Here is a 24,062-nt window from a genome sequence, read left to right as displayed (position 1 = left end):
ACCTCTCTCCAGCCAAGTGCAGTGCTCACTCTAGCTCCAACTTGAGACAGCTTCTTTGACCAAAAAAAAAAAAAAAAAAAAAAAAAAAAAAAAAAAAAAAAAGAACCTAAAGGATAAAGGGACAGAGGGACAGAGAAACCCATCCCATCCCCTCAAGAGATTTCCTTGAAGGGAGGTAGATGGTGCAATCATCCCCAGAATGAGGAAGTGAAAGCCAACCCCTGTCACCCACCATACTTGCTCTGCTCTGACAGCCTCCCAGTTTGGCTATGCTTAGAACGCAGGCTGAGAGGAGGGAGGCCACATGGGAGATGGAGGAACCTAGAGATCTTCCTGCCTGAGCTTCTCATACCTGGAGCCTGGGAGAGACTTGTTCTCCAAGCCATCAGCTCGTTTCTGGCTGAGTGAGACCCCCTGGCTCCAGGGCTAGAGCTGGGGACAGGGATTTGACATCTTTGTAGCCATCCATCCTGTATGACAAGGATTTTCCCTGTGGTATTGTTAGACCCTTCCTTTTCACCTTCAAAGGGATAATCATTGCGATCTAAACTTGAGGTCTGTAAAGAATTCTACAGCCAGGCCTCAGCCTGAGTGGATTTTTACTGAAGCCCTCTTCTCCAGCCCCCAGGATAAAGGATGGAGTTGAATGTGCCAACGTGAGAAAGCAAAATCTATGCCCTGAGGGTACTGAAGCAGTTGATTTCAGCGAGACCACTACAGAGAAAAAGATAGATGTTAGGGGGAGGTATGGCAGGATGAGAGGCAAGGAGAGGGCAGGAGTGCAGAGAGGGAAGCAGAAACCAATGTTGCAGAAAATTGAACAGCGGGATCCACACAGGGCCAGAGGGTTTGAGCCCCTGGGAGTAAGTGCAATTATGTGGCATCCCAGAAAGCTGTGGACTGGCGGTCACTCAGTGGATGCCACATTGGTTCCTTGGACAGAAATTCCATCTACACAGCTTGGGAAATGAGATGAGTTAGTTTTCTATCTGAGAGGAGGTGGAAAGGACACACAGGCCGTCCTTGTCTGGGCTTGTGTTCTGGCTCCGGAATGCCAGGATGCTCCCTGGAAGTGCTTAGAGCTGGTCGAAAAGAACGAGATGAGATATCTATCTAATGCATACTTAGGCACCTCCATTGCTTTCAGTCATTTTATTTTTTTGCACACTTTCCCTTCTTTGAATTAAATTAGGCTTATCCAGCCTACCAGTCCCTCACACCTTCAGTGGCTCTAAGGCTTTTGGGTTTTACAGAGCAGAAGGGTTTCATAAAATATTTTTGTGACTGGTTTACTTAAATTATAGCAGCTGAAGCAGCAGCGGCGGTGGTGGCAGCAGTAATAGCCACAACTGCAGCTCTCAAACATGACTGTGATTTCAAAAAAGAAAGGTTCCTTTTTTTTCAATGAGAATAATACAGTCTTCTCAGAATAATGACAATCTTTCACATTGAATAATTTAATTGAATGAATAATTCTCATCTTTTCCCTTATTTTTCTCCTACCGATGTGGGCTGCTGAAAATGTCATCACTGGGGGCTGACGTTGGTCTGTAAAGTGCATTTGTAAATTAAGAATAGATATTGTTTCCTGGGCTTTATGACAGTTGTCCGTTCAGAGAAGTATTCTGCTGCCCTTGGCCCCTTCTCCAAGGCAAAGACCAATGACATGTCCTCCTTTACAGCACCGTGTCTTCACCATTCCTCTCGGCTGTCCATGTGGCTGCTTTAAATGAACATGAACTTGGAATCATCCCTCTATCCTTCATTGCTGCTACTGGGTTACAGTTACTAGCTGGGAAGGAGGCCCTTTTGTCAAAATGTCAGTGATACTGTGGAGAATTCTTTTCTTGTCGAAGCAGTTATTTTTATTCTTCATAATAACTTGTATCTATCTATCTATCTATCTATCTATCTATCTATCTCTATACATAGAGATAGATAGATATTGGGGATTAAACCAGGGGTGCTTAACCACTGAGCCACATCTCCCAACCCTTTTATTATTATTATTTTTTATTTTGCAACAAGGTCTCCCTAAGTTGCTTAGGGCTTAACTAAATTGCTGAGGCTGGCTTTGAACTTGCAAATAATTAGTATTTTATGAAGGTGGTCAATTCTCAATGATGTTCTTTTCTAATCACTTGCTCTGTTAATTTCATGTGACAATTATACATGCTGTTTGGCTGGCAATCTCTCTAGCACCCATCTCGCCCAGTTAGGACGCATATGCTCATGGGAATACCAGCGTCAGCTCAAGAAGACGAGCAAACTGAAATCAGGAAGGGGCATCGGGTAGTCATCTGCTTTCATTTAACTCCCAATGCACATGCAAAGGGCACATGATTTGGGGGTGACTGTGGTTTGGCTTTCTATGTGATAGCCCACTGTTCATGAGTAGAGACTGAAGTTTGGTCATGGGTTTACCTTAGTGAGATAAACTGCCAACATCAGAAATGCATACACTGATCTCTTTCCAGTGATTTATTTGTAGGCAGTATTGAGGAAATATAACGTGTCTTGTTTACCTATGTAGAAAGCACTGGAGTGAGCTATTTTTTTAATAGATTAGAGCTTTCTCTAATGTGAGCCATATTGAGATTAGGTCAAGAAGGCAGACTAAATTTTCAAATAGGATTCCAGTCTCAAATTGACTCCAAACTACTAAGACTGTACATTCACAAAAACAACTGGATAGAGAATAAGAAAAAACAGTGAATTAAATGAAAAGAAATGAAAAACTGCCATGAGAATTTTGACTATAATGTCATATGTATAAAAAATGAATACATATTTTCAAATATATTTTTCAATGTATAAGGTGTATATTAAATTTATACATAATAATAAATATGTATATTCATTTATTTACTTTGATATATTTGGCAGATGGATCAAGTTAGGATATTATAAAGATTTTGTGTTTATAAATAAATGTTGCTAATAATTTATGGGGCTTTTGATGTTTGGGAGGTCAGAATAGGGGCAGTACAAGCATCAGTTTGGGGCTCAGGTGGCCTCTCATGACAGTTTCTTTGCAGAAAAGGTTTGCAGTTCCTAGTCCATCCTATCCAAGAGCCATGCTCTCCTTAGACGTTTCAGAAATCACTTCCTCCCTCACAGGAGCGTAAGACAGATCAAAGCTCAGTTCCTTCTGAAGCCAAACTTTATAGGTAGGGTCTTGCCTGAAAGTCTGGAGCGCTAGTGAAATTATAATCAGAGTGTCTGGGTGGCCCTTTGTGAACCGTGTTTGAGTGGGCTGGGAAGGCAAGGATTCTCTGAAGCTCATCACCTGGCTGAGGACGTGAAATCTTTTCTTCAGGGTTTGTTTTTTTTATCCCTGCACCCACTGAAGACTTCCTTGTCCTATAGATCATATCACTTCATGGATGGCCCAAAATTCTGATGTTCGTTTATCAATTTGCCACAGCAAATAAATTCTTCCCAGTAAGATTTCAGGTTAAAAGTATGTTGGCTGGACACATCCAGCTTTACTGGTCAAAACTATTTTTGCTCTTACAGATCATGTCTTTCAGTTCCACCATCTACAGCATCCTGGTAGGTACTGTGACTTAGCTTGGTTTTGGTGCTGGAGGGATCTATTTCAATACTGGATCCTCCTAATTCACTCTTTCCTTGAGATGGGGTTTTTCTCTTGTTGATTTGTTACCAGTGCCTGGCCAGTGCCTAATATTTTGTAGCCGTGTGGAAAAAAAATCCACAATTTTTGAATGAACAAAATCTTATACTTTCTTTTGGAAATCTCAGAATACACTGAAAAGTTTCTCAGAAATGAAACTTTTAAACTCTGCATATTCCAAATTTTGACCTCAACACCCTTTTTTTCTTGAACTGATTTTCATGTTCTAGATATACCATTCAGAAAACCATGCTCCAAAGCTCTTGCTTGTTTCCCCCTGTCCCACAACTATCACCTCCTGGACCAGTTTATGACCTCTGAAAAAGATCTAGTCATCTCCATGTGGAAACTTTCCAGTGTCCTAAGTTTTCTTCTCCAAGAAAATGATTCAACTTCCCCAACTGCTGCACAAATAGCATGTTTCTCCACACCACACAGTGCTTTCTAGCTTTTCCAGGCCATGTGTGAACTACTGGATGGAATATCAGGCCCAGTGCTGGGATACCCTGTAATGGAGATTAGGCACATGACCCAATCTGCTCTGTTAAACAATTGTCCAGTTCATTGTAGTTCATGCGTCTGAATGTGCAGCATCTAGGCGTGTGTCCTAATGCTGATTTAAAACCAATTCAGACATCACTTCCTTCAGGAAGCCTCTGAGCCTGCAGTTATCCTTAGCACAATAATTATGGTGAAGTTGCCTACTTATGTGTTTGTTCCCCTATACTGATCTTCCTGAGGCTGGCACCATGCCTTATCTATGACTGAGTTTCTAGCACCTGGAAAGTTTGGTAGGTTCTTAGTAGTTGTGTACAGAATGAATAGATGAATGGATGGAGGAAATATTGAATGTCTCTATGGAAATACCTTTAGGGCAGTGTTTCTGATTTTTTTCTTTTTCCCTAAAAAAAGTCCCTTTATTTTTTCTTGTTTTCTCCCAAATAAATACCAAATATAAAGAGAGTCTGCTTATTAATATATATATATGTTTTTCTACTATTCAATCAAATGCCAAGGATTTGATTGGCAGGAGGTGGAGGCAGAAAGATGACATTTGATGATTCAGCCAGGAGCAAGAGTATCCGTGCTGCTTGTCAGTGTGGCTTCATTCTGATTTCTGGAACCCAGAGACTGCCTCTCCCATTGTTAAGGCACCACTGCTAAGCACCCGTGAGTGATCACATACTGAAAAGTAGTAACCTTGAGCCTTTTCTGGGAACCAATCTTAGACTAACTTCAGCTTGAACATTTTCATGGGCCAGCTTGCAGGAGAGTATTGAAATCACTCGTGAAAGGGCTTCATCTTTTTTTTTTTTTTTAAGCTTCCCTATGAGGTGGACAGGGCAGTCTGGAGATTTGGCTGTAAGTAGTTGTGACAGAGGCCTCATACTGTGCACCAGCTTGTTGCTAATTTGTGAAGAACCTGGAGAGGAAGGCATCTCCAGCAAGCTCAGGGCATGGCTGTGGGGCTTCCTGCTCTTAGACTGAGAGGAGCTGTCCTTTCCCAAAGATGGCTGGCTTCCAGGTCCAGACCGTAGCCTGCCCTCAGAGGTAGCAGGGCCAGTGGCTTCCTTTGACAATTGCTGGGCCACCCTTCTATCACGCACGTCAAGGAAGACAGGGTCCTATGTAGCACCATTTCAAACTTGCTGCCTTCCAGAGTTTGGTTTGCTGAAAAGGCAAATCTTACCCCTTAGTCTCTATGGGACTTTCCAGGTCCAACAGAGGAGCACTGAGCCTGAAGAGCACCTGTCCCCCCCCCCCATACTGTTTGTTAAAATGCCAGTCCAACCTTCAGAAGAGAAGGCTCCTACTTAAAAAAAAAGTTATTTTGTGTTCTCTTTTTGACAAATTATACTTGTACATAATTATGGGGCACACAATGATGTTATGCCATGTGCATATGGTGGAATAATTGAATCAAGCTAATTTACATACTCAACATCTTAAATAATTATCATTTATTCTTTTTAAGAAAGCTCACTTCTTTGAAAAGTTTCAAGGTGATCTAATCTGCAATGGTTTGCTTTCAGGGCCTCACAACAAATGCTCATTGTGTCTGAAAAGGGCACAATTATTTTTTCCTCAAATCTGAGGATAGGGAGCAGAGATGTGAGATGTGATCTTTTCCCATTAAGCAGACAGAGAGTGGTATCTGAATAAACATGGTCTTGGGTGACTCTTTGGAAAATACCCTCATGTATCTTCTAGAACCTAAATGTAATAATTTTTCATTCCTGTGGGAATGAAGGTGGTAGCAAATTGGACCATTCCTCATGAGCAAGATATATTAGTGAAGATCATTGCAATTTTCTTGTCTGTACAAAGAGAAAAGAAAATAGCACTTCCAAATGGTCTGTTTGATGCTTTTCTTTAGATGGGAATCCTACTTACTTTTCTTTCTGGATATTTAAGATGATATCCATCTTCCAAATAAAGCAAAGGAATGTCTAATGAGATATTATTGTGAGATGGAGTCTGTGGGATTCTTCCTAGGGAAGAGGTTTAAGTAATTTTTATAATAGTCTCATTGATTTTGCTCCAGGAATCACAGTAACAAGGGTCAGAATGTCTCCTGTGTTTGCTGAAATAATAGTCCAGACATTTCTAACAAAGCCTGCTGGAGGATTCGGCACCCCTCTGTGGCCTCATTTCCAACCCCCAAACGTAAGTGAACAATGTAAGTCCAGGGCCCAGGCACTGAGACCATCAGTACTAACCACTTTTAGGTAAAACTGGACTTCCAAATATTGCCTGGATTAAAAGATCTGCAAAATCCTCTGATTGGCCTTAATCACCATGTGTCCTAAAATGTCAATGTCTTCATGATGAAGAAAATAAAACAGTCAGGGTAAGGCACCCCTAGTTCTGGTGATCCACAGAGGAAGTTACTAGTCTGCTACTCAATTGACCTTTATAAATGCACTCATCACTTTGAACCAATATTAGCAAGCTTTTGACCAATATTAACAAGCTCATGACTTTCAACCAATATTAACAGTGGTTGAGTGCCTCTAAGTTCAATAATAATGAAAACAACTCACTAATTTTGGGGTATGTGTTCCAGGATTATTTAAGCACCATCTAGACTCTTTTCCTGGTGAGCTTTGCTTGGCATTCAGTGCATGACCCCTTGATTTAGTTCATTCTACTGGTGGGTCAACTATGATTCTAAGTGAGCACATAGAGCTCTCAGGATGGGAAAACTCTTAGTCCTTATGGGACTTTCCAGGTCCAACAGAAGAGCACTAAGCCTGAAGAGCACCTGTCCCTACACATTGGAGCCATTCCCCACAGAGTCCAGAGAAGGAATCTGCAGCATCCTGGATTTTGGTTCAGTCAGCTATTACTCTCCTCAGTCTATACTCAAAGGACTTAAAAACAGCATACTACGGGACACGGCCACATCAATGTTCATAGCAGCACAATTCACAATAGCTAAACTGTGGAACCAACCTAGATGTCCTTCAGTGGATGAATGAATTAAAAAAATGTGGCATATATATATATATATACAATGGAATATTACTCAGCAATAAAAGAGAATAAAATCATGGCATTTGCAGGTAAATGGATGGCATTGGAGAAGGTAATGTTAAGTGAAGTTAGCCAATCCCGAAAAACAAATGCCGAATGTTTTCTCTGATATAAGGAGGCTGATTCATAGTGAGATAGGGAGGGGGAGTATGGGAGGAATAGACGAACTCTAGATAGGGGAGAAGGATGAGAGGGGAAGGGAGGAGGCAGAGGGTTAGCAAGGATGGTGGAATGTGATGGACATCGTTATCCAAAATACATGTATGAAGACACGAATTGGTGTGAATATACTTTATATACAACCAGAGATATGAAAAATTGTGCTATATATGTGTGATAAGAATTATAATGCATTTAAAAATACATTTCATTTATTTTTAAAAAAATCAATTTAAAAATAAAATAAATAAATGAAACCCCCACCCAGGTTAACCAGAGATAAAGATTCCTAATACTAATTCTGTCCTGAGACTCTTGCCTGGCTCAGTTCCATGGGTCTGTCTGCTAGCTAATCCTGGATTCCTGACTGTGATATTTATTATTCTTTGAATTCCTCAGAAAGAAGATCCTAATCTCTGTTGGGGAAAGGTGATTGTATTTGAGTCATTACATAATGAGCCATTTTGGTCAAAACAACTTCTTAAAGATCTACAAAATTGGCTGAAATAGGACTTGGCATATCTATTTAGACATGCCCACTTTGAAGCCATGTGATTGGAAGCAAGTTGTCAACTGAGGTTTTACTTTTAAAATAGTGCATCCCTAGTAATGTGTGGAAGAGTTCTTCAGGCCCAGTGCTGGCTTAGGGGTGGTATACGTACAGGGATAGGTAAGATCTAGGGACGGGGGCTGGATTTCTATTGTACACATGACTTGTGAGTTGGGGAGAAAGAAGCCAGGACATTTTAATGATTTCTTTATAAGAACAAAGATGGGTGTAAACCAAAGTACCCCTAGTATCAAAACAGCTGGACCAAAATGTGGCTGGAGAGGTGAACATGTCCCACTGACTGAATGGCCTTGGGCTCACAACCTGGAGAATTTCAGCTCAGGAAGTGAGTAAACAAACACTTATCAGGACCACAGTTATTCAGTTTTCTTATGAACATCAAAGATGTAGTTTTTTTTCTTTTTTCAGAAATGTCAATGCCTTGAAGGAATGAGAGTCCATGTGGATGTGACTGCATATATATTTTGACATGAGTGTTTTCAATACAGGGAAAATTTAAAAATAAGAATTGTCTAAACTGTTAGCCCCTTGAAGGTTAGAAGTATTGTTTTTATTCAGGTACATGAGGGAAGTATGATATCTTGAGTTGCTGATAAATTGCTGGTGTATAGTGTTTTGAGTCTCTCAGAAGGAGCTTTGCTCTTGCTATTATATTAACTTGCTTTTCTGGTTGTTATCATCCTTAGTTTTTGTTCCTGAGTTTCTCTCTTAGGAGTGGTCCTCCACTGCAGTGACTCGGGAGGCTGAGGCAGGAGGATCATGAGTTCAAAGCCAGCCTCAGAAACTTAGCAACTCAATGAGACCCTTTCTCTAAATAAAATACAAATACAAAAAAAAAAAAAAAAGGCTGCGAATGTGGCTCAGTGGTTGATTGCCCCTAAGTTCAATCCCTGGTTAAAAAAAAAAAAAAAAAAAAAAAAGAGTGGTCCTCTGGACTATTTCAGAGTGTGAAGAGATCCTTTAAGGGACTAAAAGTAAAGAAAAGCCACATAATGGGAGGAGATACTACCAAATCTAGTAGTTCAGAATCTGGAATTCATAGTAGTAGTTTGGGGATGCTTGAGAAGTAAGAGGGGTTTGCAAAAAGTTCCATCAGCGTTGTGCACTTCCCCAGGATATGCCAAGTGATTCCTTTTTGACAGGAGGTGAGGTAAAAATAATCGCATACATAATTAGCAAAAGTGAGGCTGTTCAGCCCCACAAAAGCATTAAGCATCTTTGCTCTGGTTGTTGCTCTGGATAGAATTCAAACATCTGAGAGTGACGACCCTCCTGTGCTGTGTGAAGCAGTAACACTAATAGATCATGACACATGTGCCAAGTCACTTAAAGAAGGATATAAGATCACTCACAACAGATGCAATTTTGTTTGGAAAGAAAAACCCTCATACACATGAAGCACATTGGATCAAAACCATAGGCGGTATCCCTGGTGCCAGAAGGTGGGACAACCCGATGTAGCTCCAGGAGGAAATTTTACAATGGGACAATGTGAGCCTGTCCCTGGCAATGAGGGTACCAGCATTAATACAGCAAAATCCTCAGTTTGTTGTCTTCAGATTGAGAAAATAAATCAAAGGGGGAAAAATCAGAGTTTTACTTTTTCTTTTCCTGTCTCTTTCACATTTTTAAACTATAGTACATCCACTGTGTCATGCTTAAAATACTATGTGTATGTTTATTAATTTCTGTTTGCCAGGCCACAATTGTACAACTTGAAAACAGGTGGATCCCTGGTGAAAGCAGAGTCCAGCGGGTTAGTTTAGGGGTCTCAGGCAGCCATCGGCTGTGGGGTAACCAGAGGCCGTGTGCCATATGTTTGCCAAGCGGAAATGCACATTTCCAGATGTGTAATTCTACAGGAGCTCCACCCTCACATCCACCTTTATCTCTTCCACCTCAATCTACCCCAGGAGCTTCCGAGAAAGGAAGGATAATTAGTCAAAGTTAATGGATCAGATTGCCTACTTAATTCACTCAACACTCCCTGGAAGGCTTCAAATCCACTTGTCTTTCTGAACAGAGTGAAAAACCAGACCCCTCTAATGACTCTTCCTGGCTGAACCTCACAGCTCTCTTCAGTGTCAGGGCTGAGGACAGCCTGGGGAGTTTTTCTGTCAGAGAAAGCCACGTCACCGGAGCAGTGTCGAGTGACTTCTGGGAGGTTTCCAAAGCCTTCCCTGTTCTCGACTCTCAGCCTGCAGGTGTCCCATCCAATGAACATTAAAACGTAATCTGATGTTAAAATCATTAAAAACAAATTACCTATGGAGAAAAACTTGCCTCTAGTTTTCTGCATACTGAGATGGAAGACGAACAATTAGACGCAGGTAGCTTATCAAAGAAGCACACACCTTTCCTTGAAGACCTACAATATCCAACACTGTAGGTGCTTCATGGGCAAAGAGAAGCCTGTGTTCTGGCCTTGAGCAGCAGCAAGCCAGGCCAAGATGCCAGATTTGCTCTTCCCTTTCTGGGGTCTCCTTTCCTGGCTTAATGCCTCCTCTAGATCTCAGCTTAAGTAACACTTTCTTGGGAAGGCCTTCCCTGATCCCTTCAGGTCAATTTTCCCTCCTCCACTGCACTGTCCCGTTGTAATCAGAGCAAGGGCCACACTGAGCCTGTGGACCTGTTAGAAACCACTGGCTGGCAAGTTCCCCAACACTGGGACTGCCTTCCTCCTCCCTCTCGCTCCATTACCAGCACCATCCCTGGCAGGTTGTAGCTACTCAATCAGCAGGTCATGAATAAATGAATGGGAAAATGAGCATCTTGAAGGGAATGGCTTGCCCAAATTGATAGAAATAAAATGAGTTTGAGTTTAGCAAGTTCTTTTTAGTGTGTGTATGTATATGCACACAAAAAAAGCGCATGCCACTGAGATTGCATCCTCATCTTTAGGGACAGAAACAGGAAGGAAAAAAACAAAACCAATCCAGGAATCACTATTTACCCAAGATCACAAAACTCATAGCCTAAACCACTACTACCCAGTTAACTATGAGGAACCTGGGGAGCAGCAAAGGGTCCCCATGAGGGCTTTAATCAGACAGGGATCAGATGAGAATTCTCCCTTTTATTCCAATAGATGCAGAGAACAGGATGTAAGAAAGTCCCAGCTGGGATTGGTGAAGACACAGTGACCTAAATAAGTTCTTATATACTGCTGGCCCCCCTAGTCAGCCCCTCTCTTCACATTTCTTCTCTTAGTGGTCCCAACACTTTCCAATCCAAGTGGGACTAAATCAAATTCTGTTCATTTGTTTGATCCCTAGGCAGACATAAGAGACTGCCAAACTTGGCTTTTTTCTATGCAAAGAGTCATCATACCAAGATACTCAGGGGATGAGCAGCCACTGGTAAGAGGGGACTTCTAAAATTTACCTGGAGGAGATTCTGATCATTTCCTGGAGCTTTCATAGAAAAATTTCTAAATAGTCCTGGTGAGCTAGTAGCTCAGAGGTAAATACCTTTCAGAGGAGGTCTACGCGTGCGTGCACACACACACACACACACTGCATACATACATACATACACAACACATATAAACACATACCACATGCACACACATACATGCATCCTATACATATACACAAACATGAATATATATTCATACATACCATAAGTACATAGACACATCCCACTCATACTCACACACACACACACACACACACACACACACACACCACATAAGTTTACACACATGCCACACATACACCTGAGATGGAGTGACTTGGAAACAAGTTAAAAGTAGAAACTCAGCATATATTCAACTATATATCCTTCACGGAATTAATTGTCTCTCTGAATCCCAACTTTCCTGTTTTAAACAAAATGCGTCACATTTACCCTGAAGGGCTGGTGTTTGAATTAGTGGAAAGGACGTACCCAATGCTCTGACATGGTACGTCCCAAAGCATCCTCACTTATTAGCATCAGTGACCTTGTGGATTTTACCTGTACCCAGGCAGTGAAGCCCAGTTGCTTCCTATGTGTTGTGTGGAATGGAGACATTCTATTTTTGTTTATAATCCAAAGTACACACGTTGGCTTCAAGTTCACAAAGCCAATCTGTTGTGTTGGAAAGACTAAAGGACACACAGAGCTACCAGAAATGTACTCTTCTCCCTGTGACTCTTTCAAGGGCTGGAGGAGTAATGAACTGTTGAGAGACACAGCCGAAAGGGGCCCCAGCAAACTTCCAGCTGCCAGCAAACTTTCAGACTGCCAGCTGATGATTAGCTCACAGCAGCCCCAGCAACATCTAGCTGATTGGCTCCTCTGCGGTGATGCTCATTGGGCTGTTTCCCCGTAAGGGCCACCAAATGCCGCAGTCTGGCTGGGCACAATTTAGGAGCCACTTGTCAAAAGAAACGAACTTTATTTTTAGAACCACACAGGCCAAACAAAACAGCTCCTCAGGAAAAACCCTCAGAGCCCAACTGCCACCACCGGCTTCCCACAAGCCTCTCACACCAACACAAGCCTCACCACCTCCCACAATCCTCCTGCTCTTGAGGCCGATTGGCTGGGTCGCATGGGCGGAGCCAAAGAAGTCCCCCAATGAGCATCACCGCAGAGGAGCCAATCAGCTAGATGTTGCTGGGGCTGCTGTGAGCCAATCATCAGCTGGCAGTCTGAAAGGGCGGGGAAACAGACCAATAAGCATCACCACAGAGGAGCCAATCAGCTAGATGTTGCTGGGGCCACTGTGAGCCAATCATCAGCTGGCAGTCTGAAAGTTTGCTGGCAGCTGGAAGTTTGCTGGGGCCCCTTGGGCTGTGGCTCTCAACATCGGGGCCCCAGCAATGAACGGAGGGAGGCTTGGACTCCGAGGCCAGGAGGCACGTGACAGGCACAGAGGGGATGAAGGTGACAACTCCACACACATCTGGGACAGATGGAAGGCTTCGAAAAGCATGGGTGATCCCACCTCTCTTGGCATCTCACTTATCTTAAAATCTAGTTTAAATGGTTACTATCTGTCACACAATGAATTTTATAGCTACGTAAATGCCTCCCTTGTCATCCTCTGTAAATCATGGGTCTAAGCAGCACTTTGTCTGATAATGCCACTCTTATCCCCTGCAATTCACTCCCCACAGGGCCTCCAACGTGGTCTCTTAAAATATAAATCAGATCATGTCACAGCCCTGCTTAAAACCTTTCTGTCACTCCCCTTGGAGTAAAACACATACTCCACCAACCTGATCCCATCTGCTTCAGCTTCAGCAGATGCCCCTCCCTTCCCTGCTCACCAAGCTCCGGCCACGTGTTCCTTTTGCTCTTCTAACACAGTGAACTGTTTTCTACTTCAGGGCCTTTGCACTGGCTACTCTTTCCTCTGTGTAGAAGGCTCTGGTCCTGGTTATCTGCATGCAGACCCCTTCAGTACTCAGAGGGAACATGCAGACTGGTGGTCTCTGACAGTCCCACCTGCAGCACTCTGTTTGCCCTCCTGGCTATTTGCCTTGTTTCCTTCTTAGCACTCACCTGTTTTAACAATTTTCCACAGTCACTTTGCCCCTGAAATGTCACTTCCTGGAGGACAGGGACCCCGTCTGTCTTTTCACTACTGGATCCCAGCAACTAAAATATCCAGTACCTGGTAAATCTCCTGTGAGCAAGAGCTCAATGCCAGCAGCAGATTTCAGTTAAAAAAAATGCACGAGAAGGGTAAAATATAGTCACTCAGTCCTCGCTTCATGCCCAACTTTGTTTTTTATTCAAAGAGATTCTAATAATCTACCCTTGGAATTTCTGGATATCTTTTTCCAAATATGAAAGATTTCCCTCTCGGTCTACTTCAACCACCCACTTCTATCTTGTCATCTTGAATTCCTAGTCTACTTGTGACTACACACTTCTTGTGTTCTGACTTTCTGACTTTCATTCCACTTAGAGGCTCTGGGCGTGGGGATCCTCACTGGTAACCAAGCCTTGGTTCCTTGCTCCAGGAAAACAAGGCACGGCATTGATGGGCAGGGGATCCACATGTCCCAGGAGCCAGGGGTGCAAAGCATGCGTGCTTAGGCTGCCCCTGAACCACTGGGATGCTGGAGTCTACCTGGACAGGATAATAGGACATGGAGGTGCCTGACACAAAATGCTTGGCAAAGACAGGGAGTGGGAGACTCACAGGAGGAATCTACAATCATTACTAACGACTTTTCTTATTCCTCCAACCCACTGATGGACTGCTGAAATGGGTAGGAGGGAGGGGACAGAAATGGAGTTGGAGTTCTTGGATACCCAGAGCTCTTTCTACCAACTATGACAACCTGTCTTCTGTCTTCCGTGGGAGGCCATCCTTGCACGTGGTTTGAGTTATCTCCCCGGCTTGGTGAGAGGTGCTTAGACACAGCTGTGTCAGAGCTTTCCCCACCCTTCTCCAGGTCTGAGGGCTTGTCCATGCAGAGGCGTGTGTGGCCACTACCCCGAAGACCCAATTGTCGTCCCTCACCTTGGGATGCTGCCCCCCTTAACCTTCATTGGATGGGATTTTCCCCCGGAATTTTTTGTTTCCCAATAAAATTCCACTCCCTGGCATGTTCTCTCTCTCTCACTAGCCTCTTCAGTAAACCTCGCCACTACAATAGGTGGCTGGAGGCTGGAGCTAGGAGGAGCCGTCCTGGAGCTGGTTTAAAGGTAATTAGAGTCCTGTCTCTTTAACTTAAAACTCCCTAGCATTTTCTCAGGATTCAAACCTTCTTTCATGAAACCAGCGTGGGTAGAGGGCTAAAGTCTTCATCATCTCATCAAATCTGCCTCTTTCCAGGGATGTTCTTCAATCTAGTTCCAATGGGCAGCTTTCAGTCTTCATCTTACTGGGCTTTTTGGCTACATTTAACTTTACTGATGGTGCCCAGTCTCAAAATGCTCTGCCCACGAGGCCTTCATGACACTGCACTCTCTTCTGATCACTTTGACTGCTTCTCTCTCTGTGTCAAGGAATCCTCCTTCTCTTTTACCTTCCATCTGGTGTTCCTCAAGGTCTTCCCCATGCCTCATTTCCTAACTTGGTGACCTGTGGTAGCTCTCTGGGCCTCTACCAGCACTCAAATTCTGATGAGGACCAGAGCCACAGATATGTCCCTTACACACTTGTTTTATGGCTCAGCTTCAAAAGTGTATGCAAAGCACCTTCTAGATCTCTCTAGATCTCTCTCCAGCATCTCAAGCCAACATGACCCAACCAAATTCCTAGTCTTCCCTTCCCACCTTCCATCTACTCCAGTACTGCTCATTCAGCTAGCATCTCTGTGGTCTAGCCAGGCACGCATGCAAGAAATCTAGAAGCCAAACCTCATTGGGTTTTCACCCTTGCCACCCACATCCATCATTCCATCCATCCAACAAACTTAAACCAAGTCATGATTTACAAGTTATTATTCTAATTATGGGATAAACGGTGCTGGGGACTACAGATATAATTTATGTCTTCATGAAGCATGTGTAATACTGACTGATCTCACCACTAAAATGTTTCTTTTCTTTGACTCTCTTTTCTCTCTCTCTCTCACTGACCATAGTTGGCATTAAATAGATGCTCAATTAATCCTTATTGAAAAAATGATTACATAGTATGTAACTATCTGAGCATCTGTTGTACACAGAGCATGGAATATGACACAGCAATCTGATGTCATTAAAATTATTTCTAAGTGCACACTGTGAATAATAGAAACCAAAACATCTGGCCAATTTAGCTGGAAAATCCCCAACGAAACATTAATATGTTTTATCTGTGTTATGCAAACACTCAGATGATCTGGGCTTACGGGGAATTGACTGGGGGTGTTGGCACAGCATGGGCTCAGCCAGGCCAGTCTTGATCTTTTCCAGGGACATATTAGGTTTGAATTGTATATATGGCTCACTGGCTTCTAGAGTTAAGTTTAAGCACAAACCCCAAACAGTTGTGATCATTTTAACTGGTTAAATCATTACCAAAATGCTTTTAGTGTTATGTGGTTATTTATGAACATCAGTACACATTTGCTGGTTCTTAAATCTGAAGACAACAAAATGAATTGAGATCATTTGTGCAGAAGATAGTACAAATGGATTATATCCAAGCAAACTCAGACATCATAAGAAATACACAATATGTTTAAACACCAAGATTAATATGACTAATATGACAATTTCTATAATAACTATTTGATGACATCTTTAGGAAGTCAGCAAACATTTTTTTCAATTATTATATAATTTTGTCAGATCCATTGATAAATCATGAATCTAAGCTCCTCCATGTTTCTCTTCTTGGTTCTCAATTATTAGTCTCAAGGTTAGGTACAACTGGCATTAGGAAATAAGGAATTATTTCAAATCTCACAACCAGCTGAAATAGAGAGAGTTTTCCAAAGGAAAATTAAAATCAACATAACCAAGAAAGAGAATTTTATGCAAAATTATCAATGTATTCAGGGTGGAGCAGGCACTGGCTTCTCTCTAACCTGCATTCAAGCTCAAGATTATAAAAGGTAGAAGAAACAAGGAGGGCACTGTCAGCTGGTCATGCACCCACTCCAGAAAGTATAAAGACCATTATATTATATGACACCAAGTTGCACCATGCATACCAATTCAGGCATGGAAAGAAATAGTCACTAGAATCAGTGATGACTTGTGTGGGCCTTATAATTTTTTGGAAAATTAAACAATCACACAAGAGGAGTGAAGACCTTCACTAGTAGGATAGACTTTTGGGTTCAATCTGCAGTTTTTCTTAGTGGATTCTGACCCATGCATTCTCTTACAGCTCCTTCTCACAGAACTGGATGGAGACTTCATTTAACCTGGCCTCTGTGTGCCCCATCAATCTCTCCAATGCAAAATGAAGAGGGAAGACTTTCAACCTTTTAACCTCTTCCACTTTAAATGTCTTTAAGCAGACAGATACTTCTCATCTACATTTAATGAGAAATAGTCAGATCTATAGATGTAAAAATCTCATCTTCAATGCTTTCATAGAACTTCAGACACTATTGGTTTGATTTGTTTACTTTATAGTGTCTCAGCTTCTGCATGGCTCAGGAGCATGTCAGGAACTGTTGGACAGGTAAGTCTTACATATTGGCATTTTTCATTTGTTCCTTTTTGAAAAAGTACAGCATCATTGCACCATTTTGCAAACATTCAACCACATGTGCTCTGTCTAAATGGACAAAGGGAAAACCCATATTAGAGCAGGTGCTTTGCTGATGCTCTGAACAGGTGCTCTGGGAAGGAGAGAATCCCTCTCTTCACCTTGACCCTTGACTTTCCTCAGCCTCAGTTCTCAAATGCCTCATGGAAACTTAAACATATCATTGGGTTTAATGTGATGCTGACATTTGAAGAAATGATTTGTTAAACTAATTCTGGTTATTAGTTATTTACTCTTTATGTAGTGAATGTAGCCCTGTACCTCACACAAGATGTCAATCAAAGCTATGGAAATATAGAATGATGTGGGTGGCTTTGGAATTGCATGCTACTCTTAAAATCCTTTACTATGAACTTGAACCCCAGTTGATGCTACTTTTATATACCCAAGTCAGTGGTACCTTCCTAATATTGAGTCTAAGAAGGCAACTCAGAACTGTGGACTGCCATCTGCATATAAAGGGACATTCTCCTGTACTTGATCATCTCTGTTAGTTTAATAATATTAGGCTTCTCTTTCCCAACATGAGTGATTTTCCCCCCTTTGGTAAAATTGCAATTCAGCCTCACATGACATTTATTTTTAACTAGGTTAAAAAAAAAGAAAAGGAAGAAGGTGTCACAAACTGGCATTTCTGCTATTTCCTGAAATTGCATACATAGGTTAATTCTGTCCTGAGGAGATATGTTTATCACTTGCAATTATGGTGCTCAGTGAGAAAAGGTTAAAGATGAATCTGCTTTCTGAAGACATCAGGTTGGAAGTGCATCCAAGCATGCATTTGCAGCTAAGCAGAAAGAGGAAGAGCACTTACATTCTGTTTCCCCACAATGTTATCAAAGGGGAGTTCTGGGCTCCAGGATCCCTCTGTGAAAGTTGCCCCACTGTTCCTTCTGTCTGAGGAGCTCACTGACTCCTTGACAATGTCTTCAGGCAAGGACAGCAGGCTTTCCTCAGGCTGCTTAATCAAATAGGTCTCTATATTATGCTTCCTCAAGAATTCATTCCTCTCCTTGCCATGACCCTCTTCCACGTTATAGTCACCGTTGAGGCAGTCCAGCGTGGCTTTGGAGATGTGAATCCTCCTGTGTGTACAAAGCACAGGTCATTATGCACAGGTCATGATGTCCTGTGCAAACCAACATCTGGGGTACTTTGAGACACATTTTCAAATCAATACTTGTTGCCTTAAGAAAACAAAACCAAACAAAAGAGATGTATAAGCATAAATCCATGAGCAGTTACTGTGCAAACCATCTTGGAACTTCTCTGATCATTTCACTTTCCATACACTTGTGCCAGTTTTGCCACTTTGTCAAAAAAACATCTTGAAAGCAGTGGCGAGGTTTGTAAGTCCATAGGGCTACACAGAGGATCTTTTGGAGAAAACCAGGTAAGATACAATTTGCCCATAACATGCATTGCAAAGAGCAGAGAACAAAAGCTGCAGATACATGCAGGCTAGCAGTTGGCAAGGCTCATTTGAGTTAATTTTTTTAAGCAAAATTATATACTACAAGAGGCTTTAAGCATCAAACTTGATTTGTGGAAACTTTGTGTATATGTTGTTGTGGGAAAGAGTTTCGTTTCACATAACTGTCTAACTCAATTAGATAATGTATTACTCTGTCCTGTGGTCTGGGTGGACCAGCAAATGAGTTAGAAACATGGACTGGATTCAAGCCCCAGCTCTTTGACTTGCTAGTTGAGAGATCTTGGGAAATTATTAACTTTCTGAGTCCATTTTCTCACCCAAGTGCTACTTTGAATGAGTGAATGAATGATGCTTAATTCTTTGCTTGGCTTTTGTGATTCTAGAAACAATTTATCCAAAGAAACAATGAAGTTTTTTTTCTTTTTTTAAGTTTTAATTCTGGAGGGTGGCATTTCCAAATGCATTGTACTTTCAGTACTCTCTACATCCGCTCTCATCCTGCAACCCTGTAAGCAGGAGCTTTTAGAGAGGGTAATTCTTTGTAAAGGATAGGTAAAAAAAAAAATAAATAAATACTACAAACAATGCATTTCTGATCATTTAAGGCACATTTTCTACATATTTCAAACAAGTATCCTCATGCATATTTATGTCAAGTGCAAAATGTTAAAAATAAACATGTGAAAGATAGTAGATGTTTCCTGAGAAATATGGTGAATAAGTACAAAATATTCTCATAACGCGAGGTGTAGATGTGTAGGTCTTGCATGTTAATGTGGGAGGATGACAAATTGTTTGACCTCCATGAAGTCAAAGTCCTAGTCGACTTCCTCAGGTCAAGTTCAGATTTAGGTTACTGTAAAGCTGCCTTTTTCTCTTGGGCAAAATGAACTTCCTAAAAGGTTTTATAAAGTTTGTTAGGTGATTTTCTTTTAAAATAACTAAGTTAAATAGCAACCTTGTTTGACATTTCATCTGGATTCTACACTTTATTACTATTCTGTTGGTGTTCAAGGGGACTAATATTTGCATATACTAAATCAATATTATGTTTTCAGTAGTGAGAGGCATCTTAGCCCTCACTTATTACTGAGTCTTCTGCTGAAGTTCTAATCAATATACACTGAAATGTTTTGATAGAAACTGGATTTAAGATGTTTCTTTCCATCTTCATACTAATGTGATCTTTGTGGTGAGGCATTTGAAGAGATGAGAATCTGGTGATTGCATTTTCCTCTGAGGAAAAGAATCATTTCTTAGCAAATATTCTCATACATTGAATGTCAGGTAAGCCTGACATTTTCTGATAATTTTAAATGCCAGTATATAATAATAATAGTCACGATAGTAAATAAGATCTAATGATCATACAATAATTACTTTACATAAATGTTATTCTGCAGCCAAAGGTATTACTATATCCTTGGCTCCATGGAATATTGCACATAATTTCCATTCTTCAAATGGCCCTAGGTGATAGACATTTATTTATTTATTTATTTCTTCTTATGCAGTTGGTAAAATGGACCAGGGACAATGAGTATATATCTGACCAAAAGCCCTATCAAGAGGTTAGTAGCAGTGCTGGGTTGACATAAGGACTTTTACTTTCAGGATCTCTCTGAGATCCTGTAACTGAATCATGTGGTCATTATTGCAATCACAAGCACAAGAAATATCTACAGGACAAAGCATTATCTCACTTAACAAAAGCTTGAGAACAGTGATTTTTGAAGTGAAGACCAGAGCTATCACCATCACCTGGGATCTTGTTCAGAAGGCACATTGTTGGGTCGTCCCCAGACACAGAATTAGAACCAACTCTGAGCATGGAGCTCAGCAATCCATGGCTTAACATGCCCTCTTGTGAAATGCACACCAGGCAAGAGAACCATTGCTCTAGAAGACCAGGGTTCAGGGAGGTTAAAGAACCAGCGATTTAAAAAGAAGAAAATCGTAACTCAAAATAGTCTCAACCCATGGAGAGTTTGGAGACCTGTTTTGCTCTCCTGCATTCTGCATATGGGCACATCCCATGCTGAAGCAGAGCTGGATATTGTAGAGAAGCTTTTTATAGGTTGATAGTGTTTTCAATCCAACTCTACAGTGAAGAATATAGGCAGGGAGATGAAAACACTAGACCAAATCTTACAACCACTGGGAAACATGGAGTTCAAACTCAGAACCTGTGATTTAAACCTGGTAATTGTTCTGTTTCTAAATACTACTGAGAATATTCACTGAAGTGGACACCGGATGTCAAAGCAGTATTCCTCAAACCCTCAAAGTTGCATTCTAGGGTTTGCAAAGGGAATCTGAATGGGCATTCCCCAGTCAGTGATTCTTTGAAGACAGGGGCTTGGACACATATACAGATTGTCTATCTGGTTTGCTCAAACTGAGCAGTTACTTGTAGGAAAAATCCCAAGGAATTTAAGGATTTAAGAAATCCAGTGGTGACACGCCAAGATTAATTCAGTTCTATATGTGTGTGGCAAGTATGGGCAACATACCACAGTGACTGACCCTTCGTGAGAGCAGAAACTGACCTGGGCACGTCCCTGCAGGGCTTACAGAGTGCTTCTCATCAGCGGCCCAGGGAGTTAGTCCTCAGGAGAGGCCTTTGAGGAGTAAGCCCATTTAGTAGATGAAGACACACTCTTGAGGCGGGGAGAAACTCACAAGGTACCACATTGTGTCATCTCTCTCTTTGCAGTGAAATAATTAAGACTCAGAAGATTTAAAATACTGGACTCAGCTCAGGTACCATGGATACATGCCATGTTTACTAAAATCTACTGGTAGGTGTTGTACATGCTTCACATAAATTGCTGAAGATAACAGAGCTTAACATGAGGCAGCGTGGGGACCCTAGTTCCACTGAGTCCACCTCCTGTAGTCTTTTTTTCTTTAAACCATGATTTTATAATACCTGATGCTAAATACAATTAGCAAAGAATGATGAGAGATCCCAGAGAAATCTGTGATTCCAAAGCCAGAGCTAGTGGGTAGGGAAATGGATATGTACAAGTTCACCAAAATGTCCCTCCCTCCCTCCCTCCCTCCCCCCCTCTTTTTTTTTCTTTCTTTCTTTCTATCTATCTATCATCTGTCTTCTCTTAGAAAGGGTGGCACTGGGGGCTAGGTTTGTGGCTCAGGGGTAGAGCGCTCGCCTAGCATGCACGAAGCACTGGGTTCGATCCTCAGCACCATATAAATGTAAAATAAAGAAATTGTGTCCACCTAAAACTTAAGAATAAATATTTTTTTTTAAAAAAGTAAGGGTGGCACTGACTGATGTATATTGGAGACCTTATTAATTCCAATCTGTGTAAACAGAATCAATACAATTTATCGAGGCTCTTTGGCCTTTTCAGGCCACTACCATCTTTAGGGGTTTGAGCCTAAGAACCTGCCAGCTGAAGTTTGATTGCAGGTAAGTTTCCAAGGTAGGCACTGAATTTCCAGAACTGAACTCTGGTCATAGATACATAAACTGTCAGGAGGTCTTGACCTTGGCTGCTTGATTTAAGAACTTAAAACAGATTCTGCACAATTCTGTTACAGATGATCAGCATGGGGTCTGGATACCAGAATTTAAAAACTGTTTGGTGATTTCAGTGTGCAGCCAAGTCTCAGAACCAATGCTGTGCAGGGAAGAGACCTGAGCACCCCTGTGCTGTCCCACCACACTTATTGCCTCTGAGGTGATTTGTTGGATTTGGGGGACTAATAGTGTATAAGGTTTCAATGTATATTGGTCTCCTCCCACATAATTGCTCCTTTGATCTGTACCTCTGAACTCTGTGCATAGGAAGCTGCTCTCACAAAGTTAGTAAATCACAAGGGTTAAGCAAGAAAAGATCTTTTCTTTGGCTTACCCAGGGATTCCTCCAGATTCGAGCTTGTTTGCAATGTCCACATCCCAAGACCAGACGTCGAACTGCCATTTCCTCAGGCCCAACACGCCACATAGCACTGAGCCCGAATGGATTCCTATCCGCATGTCAACGTCATGCTTCGTCCTTGACCGCACATACCTGTTTACATGGGTGAAGGGGAGACATACTCTTAATGTCAAAGTGAGCATCCTGGGTCCCTGGTGGCAATCCCAAGTTTTTCCTACTCCATAAATTCATCCCATGCCCATTCAAGTGTCACCTCTCCCACGAAGCTATTTTGGGTTCTTTGGTCATTGGAAAGGTTCTCTTCGTCCCCTGAACATGATTAACCTTTGATTTACAACTTTAAGTGCTTTTATAACCTCTCAAACCTACTCTGCAATCTCTGTTTCAGGGAATGGTTCCTGCATCTTTTCTTCCCCATGGTAAATACACCTGGAGTAGATCATTGTTCTGCCCTTTATTACACATTCCATTTCTAAACAAAACTTTTATGGTTTTCTTCTTGGTAGTTCTTCTGTGAATGTTCTTATTTAGGACAACAAGTTGCCTCAGACTGGGATCCCTGCCTCATCCGGATCTCTTCCATTCCATAGTTACCAGAGGTGCCTTCTAAACATGAATGGGACCTCAGGACTTCATCAATTCCTGTTTTTGAATTTTCCCTGACCTCTACTACCTAGAGCAGTGGTCTCTGAAACTGCTCACATCTGAGGGCCCAACAAGGTCACCCATGAAAATGAAGGAAGAAAAGGTTCAACTTCCATTCACAGCATTCCACCCCCCTGTCCCGCCCCCAAACCTTGCAAAAGCTTCACTAAAATTTGATCATAGCAGCCGTACAGGGCCCCTGCTGGTGACCTCTGTAGGCATCTTGAGAAAGAGGACTCCATGCTACTGTGGAGGACTGGATCCAGGCACATGTAGCCTTCTGTTCTTCCAGAGCATTTTAAACAATTTTAGTTTATGGTTAAAAGTTGAAATAAAATGATTAGGAAAACCTTCACAGCCACAGAAAGTGCACTTCAAAATGCTTAAAAGAGATCTAAACTTATGTTATCTTTTTTTCTCTGACCAAAAAGATAAATTTTCCAAACTTTCTGACTTCCATGCTAATGAGTTACCATTAATATTTCCTCTAGCAAATATTTGAAAAACAATCACTTGCTTAATTTGTTTCTTCAAACTCAGATGGCAGTTTAAGACTGTGTGAGAAAGTAACCAGTTTCCAACATAAATTGGTGCTCTGAAAAGAGCACTTTAAAAATGGGCATGTTTTCATGTTTATAGGAATTTTGTTGTCAAAGTTGTGATGTTTTATCATCTATCAAAATCTCAGAGCTGCTCAGCTATTAACCTTTTGAAAAAAATCTTACAAATGAGAGATTTGGCAAAGCTTAAGAATATAAAAATGTAATTGTTTGGTAAGGAACTTGTAAGAATAACTGACAGATGTCAAAGGAGAAGAAAATTTTTCAACCAGACTTACATAGCACTTTGGTGTGATTGATTAGTCTCCTGACAGGGATGCATGAATCTTACCCAAGATCTGATATATCTAGATATATCTCTATCTCTATCTATCTATCTATCATCTATCTATCTATCTATCTATCTATCTATCTATCTATCTATCTATATCTATATATATCTGTTCCTGAGAGCTT

The 24,062-nt window shown here is 41.5% G+C and overlaps 1 protein-coding gene across 3 annotated transcripts in view; it reads right to left on the bottom strand.

Moving 5' to 3' along the window:
- Adcy8 (adenylate cyclase 8) overlaps positions 1 to 24,062 on the bottom strand; it is a 212,775-nt gene that overhangs the window by 83,377 nt on the left and 105,336 nt on the right. For all 3 annotated transcript variants that reach the window (XM_026407468.2, XM_026407475.2, XM_026407480.2), the window contains exons 6-7: positions 22,375 to 22,533; positions 17,873 to 18,143 (exon numbers count right to left, since the gene is read on the bottom strand). In XM_026407468.2, coding sequence (XP_026263253.2) covers positions 17,873 to 18,143; positions 22,375 to 22,533 — 430 coding nt within the window. The remainder of the gene's footprint in view (positions 1 to 17,872; positions 18,144 to 22,374; positions 22,534 to 24,062) is intronic.

This window comes from Urocitellus parryii, chromosome 7 (assembly GCF_045843805.1).
Source record: "Urocitellus parryii isolate mUroPar1 chromosome 7, mUroPar1.hap1, whole genome shotgun sequence".
Classification (NCBI taxonomy): Eukaryota; Metazoa; Chordata; class Mammalia; order Rodentia; family Sciuridae; genus Urocitellus; species Urocitellus parryii.
This window is presented reverse-complemented; position numbering and strand designations above follow the sequence as displayed.